General features: G+C 41.9%; 1 protein-coding gene across 1 annotated transcript in view; it reads right to left on the bottom strand.

Annotated features, from left to right (window-relative positions):
• Positions 1-2209: 2209 nt before the first annotated feature.
• The window catches only part of IRAK3 (interleukin 1 receptor associated kinase 3), a 48236-nt gene continuing 33290 nt past the window's right edge, over positions 2210-17155 (bottom strand). Inside the window, exons 9-12 of the mRNA XM_059080282.2 lie at positions 6816-7014; positions 6422-6484; positions 6163-6327; positions 2210-4872 (exon numbers count right to left, since the gene is read on the bottom strand). Coding sequence (XP_058936265.1) covers positions 4357-4872; positions 6163-6327; positions 6422-6484; positions 6816-7014 — 943 coding nt within the window. The 3' untranslated portion in view covers positions 2210-4356. The remainder of the gene's footprint in view (positions 4873-6162; positions 6328-6421; positions 6485-6815; positions 7015-17155) is intronic.

Here is a 17155-nt window from a genome sequence, read left to right as displayed (position 1 = left end):
AGTGCTTCTTGGGTGTTCTTTTCTATTTCTCTTAACCCCTTCTCTCTTTCCAGGAAGCTTCTCCAAGACACCTTCCTCGTCCTCTCGAAAGTGCACAGTAAAGGGTAAGCCTCCTTCTCACCCTTTCAGCTCTTACTTTCGGTTCCAATGGTTTATGGTTCAAATAACAGATGTCACTGAACAGTTAACTTGGGTAGATGCCTTTTCGTCCTTTCTAAAGTGTTTGCTCCTTACTTGGTACCCTAGTAGCTAACACAGTGCCTCGATTCTTCATAAATGCTACTCTCGTAACCCTCACTTCCTAGACTCATAATACCTCAGGTCATAAAAGCTGTTTTACACAAGCTGATGTACCACCTTATGACTTCACAATTATGCAGTGGGTCACAGATCATTATAACAATTATCCAGAAGCCAATAAAATTGATTATGTCAGAAATCCCATACCTAATTTCAAAAACAACAAAATACTTTCTTCATGTTTTGGGGATTGTAAAATGGCACAGAAACCTATCAAGTAAATAGGATCTGCCTGGAGGATTGCCCATGGTGCTTATAAGGATGAAGGTGAGTGAAATTCTTTACTAATTCACCTTTGCTGATCAGAGGAAACACCTGGGGGGCTCATTATTGGTTTATCCATGTGTCTTAGTCTTTACATCATGAAGCCACAAAGGTATCCTCTTATTGCCTGTAGCAGGATGCAAGATTTAATTCCTATCAGTTAACATTAACGCACCCACTAGAAGGCAAATCTAGTAAGGACTGGATCACTCAATAGAAAATTCTGGTAATTTCTAGCCACAGTGGTATCTGCTTACCATATCGTTAATTAGGTTATTGCCAGCTAATCTGACTTGGTCTTTAAGATGTCCGAAATAGTCACACCCTAGCAAGGTGATCTAGTTAAAAAGATCATTGACTAATAGTATTTCTAGAGCTTCTACTCAGTGCTAAGCAAAATCCCATGTAATAGGTTGGGAGCTAGCAATCTGTGTTTTTTTTTTTTTTTTTTTTTTTCGGTATGCGGGCCTCTCACTGTTGTGGCCTCTCCCGTTGCAGAGCACAGGCTCCGGACGCGCAGGCCCAGCGGCCATGGCTCACGGGCCCAGCCGCTCCGCGGCATGTGGGATCCTCCCGGACCAGGGCACGAACCCGCGTCTCCTGCATCGGCAGGCGGACTCTCAACCACTGCGCCACCAGGGAAGCCCTAGAAATCTGTGTTTTTAACAAGCCTTCCATGTCATTCTGCTGCACATTAAAGTTTGAGAAACACTGCTTTAAGTCAACTAAGCAAGTTCAAATCAACATCATACCAATGGATTACACATGTGATGAATAATGGTGTGAGCCTGGTGTCAATCAGAGCTTCCTTAATGATCTCTCTTTGAAGGTACTGGGGGATTCAGATTCAAAGTGAAGAGCGGTTTAACACAGAGTCAGTTCTTGATTATCTTGATTACCTCGTTTGAATTATTAGTGGCAACTTCACACAATTCCAGGCTTATTTGCCCGATTCAGCCAAAATACTTTCAGACTACATAAGACAAGCTAAATCGGCCTCAGAATGGTTGGCGATATATAAGGCCAAATGTTGAAGACTTTTACTGATTCCTTGATTAACACGTATAATCAAGAGTTTTCAAAAGGACAGGTCGGCCTTCCCTGGTGGCGCAGTGGTTGAGAGTCCGCCTGCTGCTGCAGGGGACACGGGTTCGTGCCCTGGTCCGGGAAGATCCCACATGCCGCGGAGCAACTAAGCCCGTGAGCCATGGCCGCTGAGCCTGCGCGTCCGGAGCTTGTGCTCCGCAACGGGAGGGGCCACAACAGTGAGAGGCCCGCGTACCGCAAAAAGCAAACAAGCAAACAAAAAACCTGGACAGGTCACAAGAGGTAAAATCACATGAGTCTAGTGCAACCCCTGATAGTCTTAGCACATGGGCAGTTAGGGAGCACTCTGAACACATGCTTCATGCTCAGATGGGGAAGACAGCACTGGGCAGCCAGGTCCCCCCAGAGCAGCCCTCAGGGAAGGCCTCTCCCAACTGCTTGCCTGGAGTTTTTATTTGGCTTGTCAATCAGGCTAAGGCTTATTGTGTTTTGAATCTCACTTCCTGCCATGAGATCCTTTTTCCCAGAATTGTAGCTCCATGTTTCTGACCTTGGTCTGTTAACCTGACCCTGATTTCTGACGACGACTTTCTTCTTTGATTAATTGTTCTTGAATCTGTACTCCAATCTGACTATGATTAACTCAACCGTACTGACTTACCAAAAAAAAGAAACCTACAAAAAACAAGCACAGGCCTATTCCTTTGATGCAGAGAAAACTAGAGGTCTGCCCTTTTATTATAAACATCCTGGAGAGGGAGATTCTGTAAATCCTCTGGAAATGGTTTTCGAGGAGTGTTTCTGTCCATCATCATAAAGACAGTCATTATCCCCACTTTGTTCATTTACTCCGGAATGTTTATTATAGCTGAATTTTTGATTATGTGGGTTCACAGAGATAATGTAACTCAATTTAACTTATAAGGAAACACCTGCTCTGTATAGGATAACATGCTAGGCCCTGAAGAGATGGACCCTACACAGTCAGGGAATGTGATAGACAGAGTAATGGCCCCAAAGATGTCCATGTCTTAATTCCAGAAACCTGTGAATATATGACTTTAGAGGAGAAAAGGGACATTGCAGGTGTGATTAAATTAAGGATCTTAAGATGCAGAGATTTTCCTGGATTATCTGAGTGGGCCCCATGCAATCACAAGGATCCTTTGGAGGGCCAAAGAAAGAGGAAGTGGTGATGAAAAAGAGTTCAGAGGGAGAGGAAGAGAGAGATCTAGATTTAAAGATGTCATGTTGCTGGCTTTGAGGATAGAGGAAGAAGCCATGAACCAAAGAATGCATACATCGCCTAGAAGCTAGAAAAGGCAAGGGAACGAATTCTGCCCTAGAGCCTTCAGAAGGAATGCCAAGGACTTCTGACCTCTAGAACTGTAAAATAATTAATGTTGTTTTAAGCCACTAAGTTTGTGATAATTTGTTATAGCGACAGTAGGAAACTAATACAGGAGTTTACCATCTAGGAAGAGAGATATGATAGCACAGTCAACTTGGATATAATTCAGAAAGTGACAAATATAAAACAGAAATACAAAGAAATTGCTACAGATGATACAAATGAACTTATTTACAAAACACAGACAGATTCACAGACACAGAAAACAAACTTATTGTTATCAAAGGGGAAAGGGGGGGGTCAATTAGGAGTTTGGGATTAGCCGATACGAACTACTATGTATAAAAATAAACAACAAGGTCCTACTGAATAGCACAGGGAACTATACTCAATTTTCTGCAATAAACCATAATGGAAAAGAATATGAAAAAGAATATGTATATATGTGTATAACTGAATCATTTTGCTGTACACCAGAAACTAATACAACACTGTAAATCAACTGTACTTCAATTAAAAATCTTTAAAAATGGAAAAAAAAAAGAAATTGCTATGGAAATGCTGATAAAGTGAGTACTATTGGCTGGAAAGATTAGGAAAGCTTCCTGGAGGATGGCAGTTATGGTGGGCCCTGAAAGATTGGGTAGGATTTCAAAAGGTGGAGATCCAGTAAACACCGGGAGTAAAGGCACAGAGTTGGAATCAAACAAAAAACTGACCTAGGCCTTTATGACCAGCCATTTTCTTCGAACAAAAATTGCTTGGTTAAAATTTCATACATTCTACTCAGGATATAATAGTCTCTATGTAAAAAAAAATTGTAATAATAGTCAATATTATATGAGATGAACTATCTTAAGAGTTTAAATACAGAAATACAGATCTTGGGCATGTCATGGCTCATGTTCAGATAGGCAGACTTGACAGGCATGAACAGAAATATACTAAGAGTTGACTGAAATAAGCAAAAAGGCAATTCTTTAAAAAGGTATGGTATCTATTAACATTTACAAGTTAGACATTTCTGACGACCTTCGCAAGCAAGCTAAACCAAAACAATGGAATCCAACTGAACTGAATGTGCTTGGCAGACTGGAGGCTCTAAGGATTCACGTGGATGTTGATGGAGAAGACATCTGATTGTTTTGTTTGTCTGAAGTCAGAGTCTACGATCTTAAGTAAATCTGAATGGTTCTAATTTAGTCCAGGTATGATCATGAGGCAATGATCGTGCTAAAACAAAATTTTAAGCCACTCTGTTCTCCAAGGTGGAAGGAATGGAATGGAATTGTTCAGATCATTGATCTGCATTACCCCAATTCACCATCAATCATCCTCTTGGCACTATCGATAAAGACAATGTCTTCCCAAGATGAGACCTGTACTCAGGTGCCTCAGCAATACTTGCTTTCTTCTTTATCTTCTGGTGAAATTGATGCCTTTTTGTACTGTTCACATTCATTCCAGGAAAATTCAGAGGAACAGCTAGTCTCCACTGGCATGCTCCTGTAGGAATGACCTGGAACTTCTGCAGAAGGGTCCATATTCACACCAGAGGCCCTCAAGTCCTGGGATGGAGCTGCATGCTTTGGAGACCCACTTTTTTCACAAGGAGAACTGGGCACATTGAAAGTATCCTCATTCCTCCCACTCCCTGTCTTTCTGTCAAAGCCCAGGAATGTAACCTCAGACTGACTGCATTCAAAGGGAGTTTTCTGAGTCGTTCTCCCTTTTCTCCAACCTTTATCATGAGGCAGCAATGGATTATTCTGGTTTTCATCATCTTCCACTGGAATACTTGGTACATTATCGAAGAACAGAGGAGAAGGACTCCTGAAGGACTTCAAGGATGTGGGAGGATCTTCCGCAAAATACAAGCTGGCTTGAGTGCTTTCAAGAACAGTTAGGACCTGATTAACCAAGAAGCCAACACACATTGAATGAAGTATGAATAACCTCTCCTTTTACCTTTTTTTTTCTGTCTACCTATTAAGGAATATTCTCTTATTTTCATGAAATAAGTTCAACTATAGAATTTGAAATGCGAAGGAATTAAAGATTAGCTAAACTCCTTCATGTTAATAAGTTAATTAAGTGACTTGAAGCAAAGTAGAAAAGAAAATGATTATCAAGAGACCTGACTTTAGGCCTAGATTTGCCACCAACTACTTTGTAACCTTGGATGAATCTCTTATCATTATTTACTTCAGCCTTAATATGTGGAGGATTGGAAGGGGTCAGGGGATGGTGAACAGTTCTCAAATGCCACACTACCTAGGGAAGCTTTCTTAAAATACAGATCCCTTAGCCCCAACCTAAAGATGGTCATTCAAAAAATATGGACATGGGGGCCCAGGGATCTGTATTTTAAAAGCTTTGCAGTTGATTTGGATATGCAGCTGAATTGAGAACCATTAACCTGATATAAAATAACATACATTCACACACACACGTAATTAAAAAAATACATATAGAAAGCGGGACGTATTCTGACTCTATGCTCCCATATTGGCCTGTGTTCTCATCTATCATCATGCTTATCTTCTGGTACCGAAACTTCACGTTTATAGATCTGACTCTCCCTTTGGACTGTGAGCTGAAGGACAGCAATTCAGTATTTTGATCACTGTTGTATCACCAGCACCTAGTCCAAAGTCTGGCACGTGCAAAGCAGGTACTAAATATTTGTTTATTGTAAACAAATGTCTAGATGATTAAATTGATGGACAGATGAGTAAATTAAAAAATCAATAAGGGAAATACATGCTGCATTAAAAAAAAAATTTGGCTGCACCACGCAGCCTGTGGAATCTTAGTTCCCCAACCAGGGTTTGAACCCAGGCCCTGGCAGTGAAAGTGCTCAGTCCTAACCACTGGACCACCAGGGAATTCCCGTATGCTTCATTCTTAATGGACCAGATCTCTTCATGAATGCTGAATAAAATATTCTCTCCAAATTAGTCACTTATGTCTTTTCATTAAACTTTTTGTGGTTGCCCTGGTCCCACCCAGTAATACCCTCTTTCAGAGTACCAAACGATGTGACTTTCTGATCTGGAAAAAGCTATCTATTAGGTGAGAAGTCTCTGTTGGGAGCTGCATTTGTCTCATTGATAGTCACATAGATACACAATTTATTCAATTTAGATTTTCCATGGTTCCATGGACTCAGTTTTTAATAAAACCATGGGTATACGCACTTCATCCATCGAGGGTCTTAATTTTGCCCGTGTTGCAGCACACTGGCCTGCCAAAGAGAACAGCTTGGCAGAAAAATTCCGAGGACAGGGATGTACTTTCTTATCTAGAAATGAGATACATGAATCGAGGCCTCTCTTCTCCAGCAATTCTATAAGGAGATCCCTCTAGGAAGAAAAGGAGACAACCTCATCATTGAGAACTCAGAATCTATCCAAAAAGTGACCAAGAAATAGGCACAGAGATGAAGACAATTCTCACCAGCTGGATATGCTTTGGCTCAACTAACACCACTTTACAACCTGTCAGAACTTCCATTATTACCTACAAGGAATATATAGAAAATCAGCTACATGATATTAATATTATACACATAGTAATAATTACTAAATTATTATAAATATTAAAATATTACAAATATTAAATATATACACATAATTAGTCGTGACTATTAACCTCAATACTGAATACAGTTCATTCTAATTAATGACTTTACATTTCATTACTTGATTGATTACACAAAATTAATGTATAAGACAATGAGTAACAGAAAATCAATAGGTCTAAAAGCTAAAGCCTTTAAAATAATTCTTAGAATTTAGTGTATTCTTGGCAACAAACTCTTCTACTTTGTTAACTGGTAGTTGGTACTTACAATTCCAAAGCTGTAGACGTCTGTTTTAACAGAAAGTATGCCCTGTCTGATATACTCTTCTGGCATGTACCACAAATGCTTACTGCTGCCGCTGGTCATGTTTATGACAGAGCTCTGAGGTTCTAAGTGAGGTCGGACGTGTGCCATGGCAAAATCAGTTAGTTTGGGTTGAAACTGATCATCCAGAAGTATGTTTGCACTGAAATTGTGATCAAGGGCAAACAAGACAAAGACATCATCAAGGTATTTCGAAAACAGGACAAGCTCACCATTAGATCTGATCAATTCTAAGTAAAGCCGTATGTTATTTTCCGTGAACTTTTTAAAGGACATTTTCTCATTTTTCTTAAAGTATAAATCCAAGTGTTGTATAAAACCTAAAACAAAAACCTGACCTAGGAACAGTAGCAGTAGGCATTTCAAATTTACAGGCACATATATGGAGTTGGTGGATAAAGCTGATGCTTTGTCAACAGGAGAAACTAAACTTAACCAAAGCAGCTTTCCTTGTGTTCTTCTTATATGCATGTAATGAGAACATTAACTGAGTTTTAATCATATTATAATTAAGTGTCTGATGCGCACAGGGCTGTGCTGTGGAATGCTCGGCTTAGAGCTACTGATCTGCAGTAATTTGAGGAATCTTTGGTAGCCCCTGCCTTGCTAATAACCCTATTCCATTGTTCCACCTCTATGGATTTTTTGTCTTTGAGTCTTTTTTAAAATATAAATATCTGCAGAGGCAAAGGCAAAGTGCTCAGAGTCAGTTTTAGCTGCTTGGCACATAAAAACCTTAATAGTCACTTAACATCTTAGCTGAGAATAAGCAGCAGCTTCTTTTATCTTTGCAGGGTGGTCTTAGCAGGGGTGGGAAATGATAAGCTTTTCACAGGGCACACACCTGGGAGCAAGTCCCAGCTCTGTCTCTTCCTGGCTCTGTGACTGCCGGTGGGTTATCTCACCCTGTAAGCCTCAATGTCATCTTTCCTCACATGTGAAATGAGGAAGAAAATAGAACTCACAGAACTGATATGGGGCATATAAATAGCCTGGCATACAGTAATGCTCAATACTGGTAGCTGAGATGAAGATTAGCAACCCCTCATAAGACAGCAGATGGATATTGATAAAAGAGGTGGATGAATAGTGAGAAAGTCATCTACTTTTCCACTTTACTTAGGGCTATCTAGAGCTTGCTTTTCGTCCCCTGAAACCAAAGCTTCCAACAGTAGGCCTGCCCATCCAAAATGCCACATGGGATATTTGTAGTAAAAGTGGTAATAGCTATAGGATAAGAAGAAGAAATTCTTAGTCTAGAACAAATATTGGACCTTATGAAAGTTCTAGAAATTCTTGCTGTATTTATACAAGTAGGCCCACAGGCAGACCCTAGTTCTAAGGTCTGAACTACAGGTCTTATTATGATTCAGAGTATTCAGAGTCCTAGTTCTATTTAGAGGATTTGATGCTAATGTCTTGAGAATTCTAGTCCAGACTTTGTGTAGGACTGAGTTGACAACAGACAAAATGATGGGACTCCACAGGGCCCTTTAAGGATAGAGAAAGATGTGCTCTAAACTTTATTTCACTCTCCCTCCTCTAAAGGTGGCAGGAGAGTTTCAAGGTCCAAAGAGCCCACCTTGTCCATAAGCTGAGGGCCTTTACCTGTTGCGTGATCCTTGTACCTACAAGGAGAAAGTCAGAGAAGGCCTGGCTCTCTAGACTTGTATCAGTAAGCACAGTCCTCATTATTCTCCTTGCCTGGTCTTTCTCCCCAGATATTTCAAACCTGGAAGTTTCTAAGGCTAGCTGGGGTCTCACACAGCACCATCTGTGCTACTCCTTACCCGTTCTTCCGTTTTCTCAGTTGGAGAACAGTGGTAGCTACCCTGAACCTCTGAATATGGGGAATACATTAGAGCCAGATCCTGCCTTCGACCCAGCTCTAGATAAGAACAGACATTTAGTTCTTAATGACTTCATACGTGTACACTTCACTTGTTCAGATCAAGGCTGGGGCTTCCAGAGATGCCCTGATCATTTCAGAGTCCCAGGGCATTTAATGCAGGAGTTTGCCAGGTGTGCCAGGAGGTGAGGTGGGCAGAGAATTTCATTAACTCTCATTACCAGGACCCAAGCTTCTGCCACCCTGAGAGCCTGGCTCTCTTCTGCCCCCCTGCCCTACCACCGTCCCCCACCCCACTTTATTTCAGCATAAGAGGAGAACAGCAAAGATCTGAATGCCAGATCTTCAAGGTCAAACATCTCATCCTCTTCTTCCTCCACCCTAGCCTTAAAGATGGTATAAAACCGTAACTTAAAAGAGAATGCAAAAAGCTGAATTGGTGAAACAGAATTCCTGAAGAATAGGTCTTTTCTAAGTACAAAAGGAAAAAAAGAAACACCACCACTCATAATCTAATCCATGTATTTGATCCTCAGAAAAACTGGGGAAGTTTTCAGCAACTGGTGACTCATGCTTCTGTAAGAGTTAGGCAGAGGTGAGCTAAGTAACCACAGCATTACACAGCATTACACAATAAAGGACTTTGGGTTACACAGAGGACTTTGGGTCAGTGAGAAGCCATCAATAAGAATGTGAAATTGTTCCAGGGCATGGCATTTACACTGTGAATAATGAAAGTGTAAAGACAAATTGTTTACCAGCAGACTTTAGTGTACAACATAAATTATGAGTCCAGTGATTTACTATGTTCTAAATAAAGGTTAATTGTAGCTGAGGAAGAAGGATGTTCTCTTTCAGGAAAGTGGGAACTGCAAAAGGCCCTTCAACAATCAATTGTAGCTGAATTTTTTCCCTTCCTTCAACCTCAAATAGAATGTTCAAACGTAAGGTGCCTTCAGCTACCTTGCAGGTCAACTGAATGCATTCACCCTACAGGAGTAAAAAAAAGACTAACAAAACAAAGACAACATAAAATAACTAAAATCATGTAACAACAGAATGCAACAAACAGATGAGAAACGTCCAATGGCCCAGGCCTTCAATTTAGTGCTTCTACCACCTATTTCTTCTCTTCTCTCCCACAAGGCTACTTACTGTAGCAGACAGACCACCACCTCTCTAGATAACTCTTCTAGCAGAAGGACTAGTAGTGGTACATTAAGGTGATGGGGAAAATCCCACACAAAGTGGTGAATTTGTATTCTGATTCTGGGGATGTTACTTCATCTCTCTATTGCTAGGGGTCTCTAGGACAATTCTTTTTGGGTACCTTTTGCTCACGTTGTCTCCTAATTTAAAGCTGAAGCCCTTGGGCCTTAAATATAAAGCAAGATGATACACCTAGATTGTAACGCAGGATCTGAATTTAAGTGCAAATATGTTTGACATGTAAGCGCATGACTGGTTTTTAAAAATCTGTATCTATATTTTGATTTTAGGGGGAGTTGTTGGTGCTCAGTAGCCCAGTCCCTGAATACCTGGCAACTCTCAGGAAAACTCTAGACTTCACTTAATTGGCCCCAGAGATAAAGTACACCCAACTGGCTCTCCATGACAGCCTGAGCCAACAGGACAGCTTGCTGTCTGTATCACTGCTGTTGCAACACTAAGACACTCCTCACCAGATGTCTTGTCCTCCCTCACCAGATGAGGGAAGACCCAGTTTCTCCGACAACCTGCAGATTAGGAAAAAGGCATACACACCCTCTCCCACTTCAGCATGCAGTGTACCTGGCCTCAAATGATGCGAAGCTGAAACCCTTCATGCCCCTCTTGGATCATACAGCTTTCCCTTTCTTTCCCATTGACCTAGGCAGCACTCAGAGACAGCATTATGGCTTGTTTTTGCTTTATTGGTGTCTTGTGAGTCCTAGGCCCAGACGATAAGGGGTCTTCCTCCTTTAAATGTGAAATTTCGTCTCTGACCAAAGCAGCACAACTTCCATAAGCCTCAACTTCCTTGTAGGTTAAAAACATCTGATAATGCTTACCTCACAGGGTTGTTACAAAGACTAAATAAGAAAACATAAGCAGAGTGCCTGATTTCCAGGGAGAGCCTCGAAACATGCTTTCAAGGATGTAGGCTGGCCACTGTCCATCCTATACCCACCACCTTACCTTAAAATCCTACAGAAATTGGTTAGGTGTCTCTAGAAGTTCAAGGACACCAATTTGATGTAACAAAGGTACAAAGGGTTGCAGGATAACCCTGGAGATCCGAACACCCTTGGGTTAATCAGTTTCAAGGCATCAGTTGTGTTTCAAAATAGTTCCAGAGAACTTCTGGAAGAACCTGACTAAACTAATATTCCCAGATATTTTAAGACCATGGAGAGAAAAATATACATATTGTTTGGTATGTATGTGTGCATGCATGTATGTATTCCTGTATATAAATAAACATTGGGGTTTAGAGACAATAGTGGTAAATAAAATTAATAGGGAAAATTTTAATTTACATAATATTTGTTTTGGCATTCCTTAGGGAAAAATGAACATATTTGGGTATTTTAGAAGAAGGCAGGCACTAGGGGGAAAATAGGAGAAATCTGAGGAAAAAGAATTGCTGTATCTAAAATGTTTCTGAAAAATAAAAGTAGTCTTTTTGGCGGGGGAGGGGAGTGACGTCAGCCAGGGAGGAGACTGGTTAATTAAACCATCAATCAAACAAACATTTGCATTCCCTGCACTTTCGGTCCCTGCTAAACGCTGAGCTGGAGCCCAGTGGCCTCGCCACACACATCAGATCTTGGGGGTAAAGGCAGGAGGAGCTTGGGTCCGTGGGCAAGGGTGACGCAGTCACACTGAAGGAGCCCATCTGCGGCTGCCCACCCTCCTTCCCAACTACTCGGTCTTTCTAGTCCCTCACAAAGGAAATTCCCTACGCACTTACTACGACCATATATATTTGATCAATTTCCATTTAAAAAAAATTCATTTTTAAGCAGATGGCTTTTTCCTTCCTTTCTTTCCTAGACCACCTCCCTTGTATGAAAGACTGTTTCACTTGGCAGGAGACACACGGTCATACCATTAAGAGAACATGATCTTGTAGGAAACATTAGAAATGTTCCCCAAGATTATCTCCTCACTTTGGCAACATTAACAAGAATGAATGTCTGGGATGAAAAATGCCGGGGATAAAATGCATTTCAATTTAAAATCATTCATAAATGTGAAAACAGTTAAGCTCGCTAAGGAATAAGATGGAAATAACAAGGTTTACTGCCTTCAGATGCTTTTATGTGATCCCATAATTCAAAAACATCTTCGTTTTCCCCAATAAAAATGTGAGGGTCTTTCACCAAGAACAGAGACTTCAACTCTTTAGGATTCTTTTCTTTCAATCCTTTTCCTCCTCAAATTCCACCATCTGGAAATGGATTTTGTTTTTATAACATTCTCTTTGCAGAGTTCAAATTACTAAGACATTTTGGGGGTAACTAAACCAGCAGACTTCTTGAAAATACCTTTGAAATGTGGTCTCGGCTTCATCTTTGGTGTTCTGCAGCTGTGTCCTTGACAGTGTCTTCCTTCGAAGACCATTTACTCTCTCTCTCTGCTTGCACAAGGCGAAGATTCCGAATGCAGACCACCAGGCCTAATCTCCCCCCCAAAGTCGGCCGCCTGCTGCCTTTTTCACTAGGAGTCCAAGGTCAACATTTCCAAATTTGCACATACTAATTATGTTCTCCTCTCCTGTCCCATTTCCCTGCCTCTGCTGATGAAGCCGACATGCTCCCAGGAGTCCCGGCTAGAAAGGCTTAATTACCTAGTAAGAGCATGACTGTTGGACCCACACAAGCGTGGAACCCATCTCCTCAACTCCATCTACAGACATGTGACTGAGGCAGGTTACTAACATCTGTAAGTCTCAGCTTTCTCCTCTGTCAAACCAATGATAAGACCAAAGGATGCGTCAACTCAGTCCCCCGGCTTTCACTGAGCTCCCTAATACGTCTGCAAGCCTATCAGCCGCGCTGAAGGTACGAACACTTACCAGTGCAGTCAGGATAGACTGGGCTTACTGCTGTCTGGGGGCCTTCTTTATGCTGCTCCCCTTATACCTGCAAAGTACTCCCTCCTACTTATTGTCATCCAAATCCTCTATGCAGCTTGATTCACTTCCTCCATGGAGTTGCCACTCGACTCCTCTGAATTCCAGCGGCCCTCCTTTCTCCAAGTTCCTACTGTACAGCCTGCACTCTTCGATTTGGCACTCCCTCAGAGACCAGCTTCTGCTGTTTACAGAAGCCTAATGCTGAATCTCTAGAAGATACCAAGTAAACATCTGATCATATAATCAGTTTGTAAATTAAGAGAATTTGAAACGGTAAGCAGCCTTAGACCACTGGGCCTATGGCAGATATGTGGCCCAAATGTTGCCAAAACATCCTCCCACATTCTTGGCAGACATCACTAACTGAGTTCAGAGCCACCCACCCCAGATTCCCTTTCGACAAGGCACACGTGAAGTCATTACCAACCAATCAAAGATGGAATGTGAGACGAAACAGATTTGTCAGCGCTGCTAAAAGTATAACCACGTTTTTTCAGATGGGGTAAATGAGGCCCAGCTGGTTGAAATGACTCATTCTATGCAAAATAGCTTACACTAAAGTCTAGCCCTCCTATTTCCCTGTTCAGTGTTCTCTCGATTCACTATAGTTAACTGAAAGAAACATCTTTTGATTCAGCTATTCATAAAAGATCATTATCTCTTCTTTTTAGTTGTATATAGATAATTCCGGTGCCAAAATAACGGCTAATGGGCGAGTCACATTTTGGAGCAGCGCAGAGAAGTTCTAATAATTAGAGCTGCACCCAAATAGAGGTCTAACAATGTGCTGTGCAGGGGTCCAAGGACAGGTCAGATGAGATACCTGAGTCTCCATTAGGTGGGAGGAACTAAACTCACTGCCAAACCCTGGGCTGTGCTTCACAGAGATAATCTTATTTCATCCTCACAACTCTGGGAAGAAGTACCGTGGTTCTAGTTCCATATAAGGAGACTGAGCCTCAAGGAATTGAGTAATTTACCCACGATCGATCACACTGCTGGAAAGTAGTAAAGCTGGCGTTTGTACTGAGACCTGGGAGACCCCACAGGCCACACCCTTAGGCAGTGACAAGAGACAGGGGCAGCAATGAGATCACTGGGGTGGGTGCTGGAAAGGGGGAAGGACAGGGAAAAGATGGGGGAGGGGTGTTTCTGGAAAACAGGCAAGTCAGAACTCTCCCTAACCTGCTCTAGGGTGAGCAGGTGTCTGGAGGTGCCTCCTGAAACATATCTGAGCTCATCCTCACTCGGAAGCTGATCATGGGAAAGCTTGGCCAAGATCTAAGAAAATCTGGTGTCACGTCATTCTCCAGCCACAACCCCCTAGATCTGTGAGTATAAAGCTTTAGAGGATAGATGAAATAGAGTATAGTACAAAAACAAGCAGGTGAAATGGCACAGAATTTGAAAGCAAAAAGAGGTCCAACTCGAGATTATCCCACTTGGCTTTGATGTACAAGTGAGAAAACTGTGGCCTGAGAGTGGGGGGCAGGGCCTGGACTCCAACCCAGACTTCCTGTGCTCTTTCCATGTCACCCCCATGACAGCATTTTGTGTTGCCCAGACAGAAGGTGCTGCTCACACTTTGGGCACCAGGCTGCTGAAGGATGACCTTACAATCTTCATTTATTAAACTATTTTTAAAACAATGAAGGTGTGAGATTATCAAGCTTCTTTGCAGACAGAATTAATTACAGAGAATGTAAAGAAACTTTGGGATATCATTCAGCAGCTAAAGACTCCTTCTTGAAATTTCTGATTCCCTGGTTTGAGATAGAAAGGTCTGATGCTGAGTTATTTTTTTTTCTAATAAATTTTATTTTTATTATAAGAGTAGACATAATCCTTAAATAATTTAATATCAAGTAGAAGTAAAAAATAAGCCATTAAATGAAAAGCCATAGTCTCTCCATCTAATTAAAGCCTTATTGATATTTTGGTATGCTCCACTTTTTTTTTTTTTTTTTTTTTTTTTTTTTTTTTTTTTGCGGTATGCGGGCCTCTCACTGTTGTGGCCTCTCCCGTTGCGGAGCACAGGCTCCGGACGCACAGGCCTAGCGGCCATGGCTCACGGGCTTAGTTGCTCCGCGGCATGTGGGATCTTCCCGGACCAGGGCACGAACCCGTGTCTCCTGCATCGGCAGGCGGATTCTCAACCACTGCGCCACCAGGGAAGCCCTGCTCCACTTTTAATCTTTTTTTTTAAATTCCTGAAGTTGTAGTTCTACAAGGTTATAATTGTGTACTGTTTACTATTTCAATTTGGCTTTTTGCACTGTCACTTTATGTACACTGTATGTTATTTCATACTATTAAAAACAATATTTAATAATGTCAAATGACGTGTGATAACTCCTCGGTGATTCATCAGTCTGAGGCCCAAGTGCAGAAAAGAAAATAAAGGTTTTCCATTTCTCACTTCAACAAAAACAGAGCCCTGACTTACCCACAGAAAAGGTCACTGTTTTAACACATTCTGAGATGTCCTCTTTTGAGCCAATTATCAGAGCTGTGCCATAAAATGATATCTCTTCAAGAAGCTGCCTTTCCTCACAAAGAATTAGAAAATTAATATGACAAAGGCCAAATAGTAGGGATTTCAGACGTCCCTGAAAGCACAAGGCTGTACACAGTGGGACCAAGAATCGGGGAGGCCCAAGTTTAGAGCGAAGTAAAGGATTCATTTAAAAGAGATTCAGGGGCTTCCCTGGTGGCGCAGTGGTTGAGAGTCCGCCTACCAATGCAGGGGACCCGGGTTCGTGCCCCGGTCCCGCGGAGCTGCTGGGCCCGTGAGCCATGGCCGCTGGGCCTGCGCGTCCGGAGCCTGTGCTCCACAACGGGAGGGGCCGTGGCAGTGAGAGGCCCGGGTACCGCAAAAAAAAAAAAAAAAAAAGAGAGATTCAGGAGGGTGATCTAGGTCAGCCAATTCACATTTGGTCAAGACTGCAGGGGACTGAATGTCATTACCATCTGACAGATGTTCAGTGCCCTGAATGAAATGAGCTGAAACTTCACCAAAGGAAGTGGGGAAAGTCTACTGTTATAGTTGGCACTAATTTACACCTTTGCTGGCAGGCTCAGCAGAAAGGCCAAGAGTGCAGTGGCTGTGGAGGGGGCTGATTTGCTCTGGAACAGACGGGGACACACGATGAGCCCCTGTGAAACCACAATTCTCAAATCAATGCCCAGAACCCCAGAATTCCACACCTTGACACATGACTGGGTGGGTGTGATCTATAGACGGTTATTTTTGAGCCCCTGAACCCTTTGGAAAACCCAGAAAGGCAACAATCAGCAGCAGCCCCTTCACCAACAACAACAAAAAAATAAAATACACTGCTAGCTTCATTTCCAGCTCAATCCTGCCTCTTCCATGAAATTCTACCTTTCTCTGATCAGATCTCTTTTGCTAGTCGTATCAATATTACCTGTTGAGCACTCTGTGTTATTTAAGTGATTTTATAGCTCAGCACATCCAAATACCTGGGATACTGGCCTGAAAGAAATAGCCTCCTTTTAAATTGTGAGACCACCTAAGAGACTTCAGAACCTTTCTGTTCCCACCTATACCCCAGAGAGAAGAAGCCTCAGAGTCCGTTGTAAGAGCCTAGCTTATCAAACCCAGGTCCTCAGCCTAGGAAGTGTTCAAAGCTCCATCCAACCCTCTCCCCACAATTTTCCTTATTTTTCTCCAGTCTTTCATCTTTCATTATTCTCCAATCTCATCCTTTCCTCTCCAATCAACCAACTTGTCTTTTTTTAAAAAAAGTGTTTATTTATTTATTTATTTGGCTGTGCTGGGTCTTAGTTGCGGCATGCAGGATCTTTAGTTGTGGCACATGGGATCTAGTTTCCTGACCAAGGATCAAACCCAGGGCCCCTGCATTGGGAGTGCGGAGTCTTGGCCACTGGACCACCAGGGAAGTCCCTCAACTAACTTGTCTCGATTTCATTATACACCCAGCATTTCTTTACTCTGTTCCCTTGAATAAATTATGCCTCCACCAGGAATATTCTCTTCCCTTCTTTCAACCAATCCACTGAACAATGACCATCTCCTCAAAGATTTGGCTTGGAACTACCTAATTAGAATTAGCCTTCTCAGACCAACCAAACATTAGGCATATATAGTGTCGCACTATATATTTTCTGTGTTTTCACTATCTATCTGATCACCAGGTTGAAGCTTCAAGGTCAAGACTATGATTGCCAATGTCTTCCCCCCACTGTGGTCTAAGACAATGCTCTGCACACAGCAGATGTTCCATAAATATTTGTGAACTAAAATGAATGTGATTCGCAAAATGTTCAATA

Source organism: Kogia breviceps, chromosome 12 (assembly GCF_026419965.1).
Source record: "Kogia breviceps isolate mKogBre1 chromosome 12, mKogBre1 haplotype 1, whole genome shotgun sequence".
In the NCBI taxonomy this organism is placed as follows: domain Eukaryota; kingdom Metazoa; phylum Chordata; class Mammalia; order Artiodactyla; family Physeteridae; genus Kogia; species Kogia breviceps.
The sequence above is the reverse complement of the archived record's forward strand: the minus strand, read 5'-3'. Positions and strand labels throughout refer to the sequence as shown.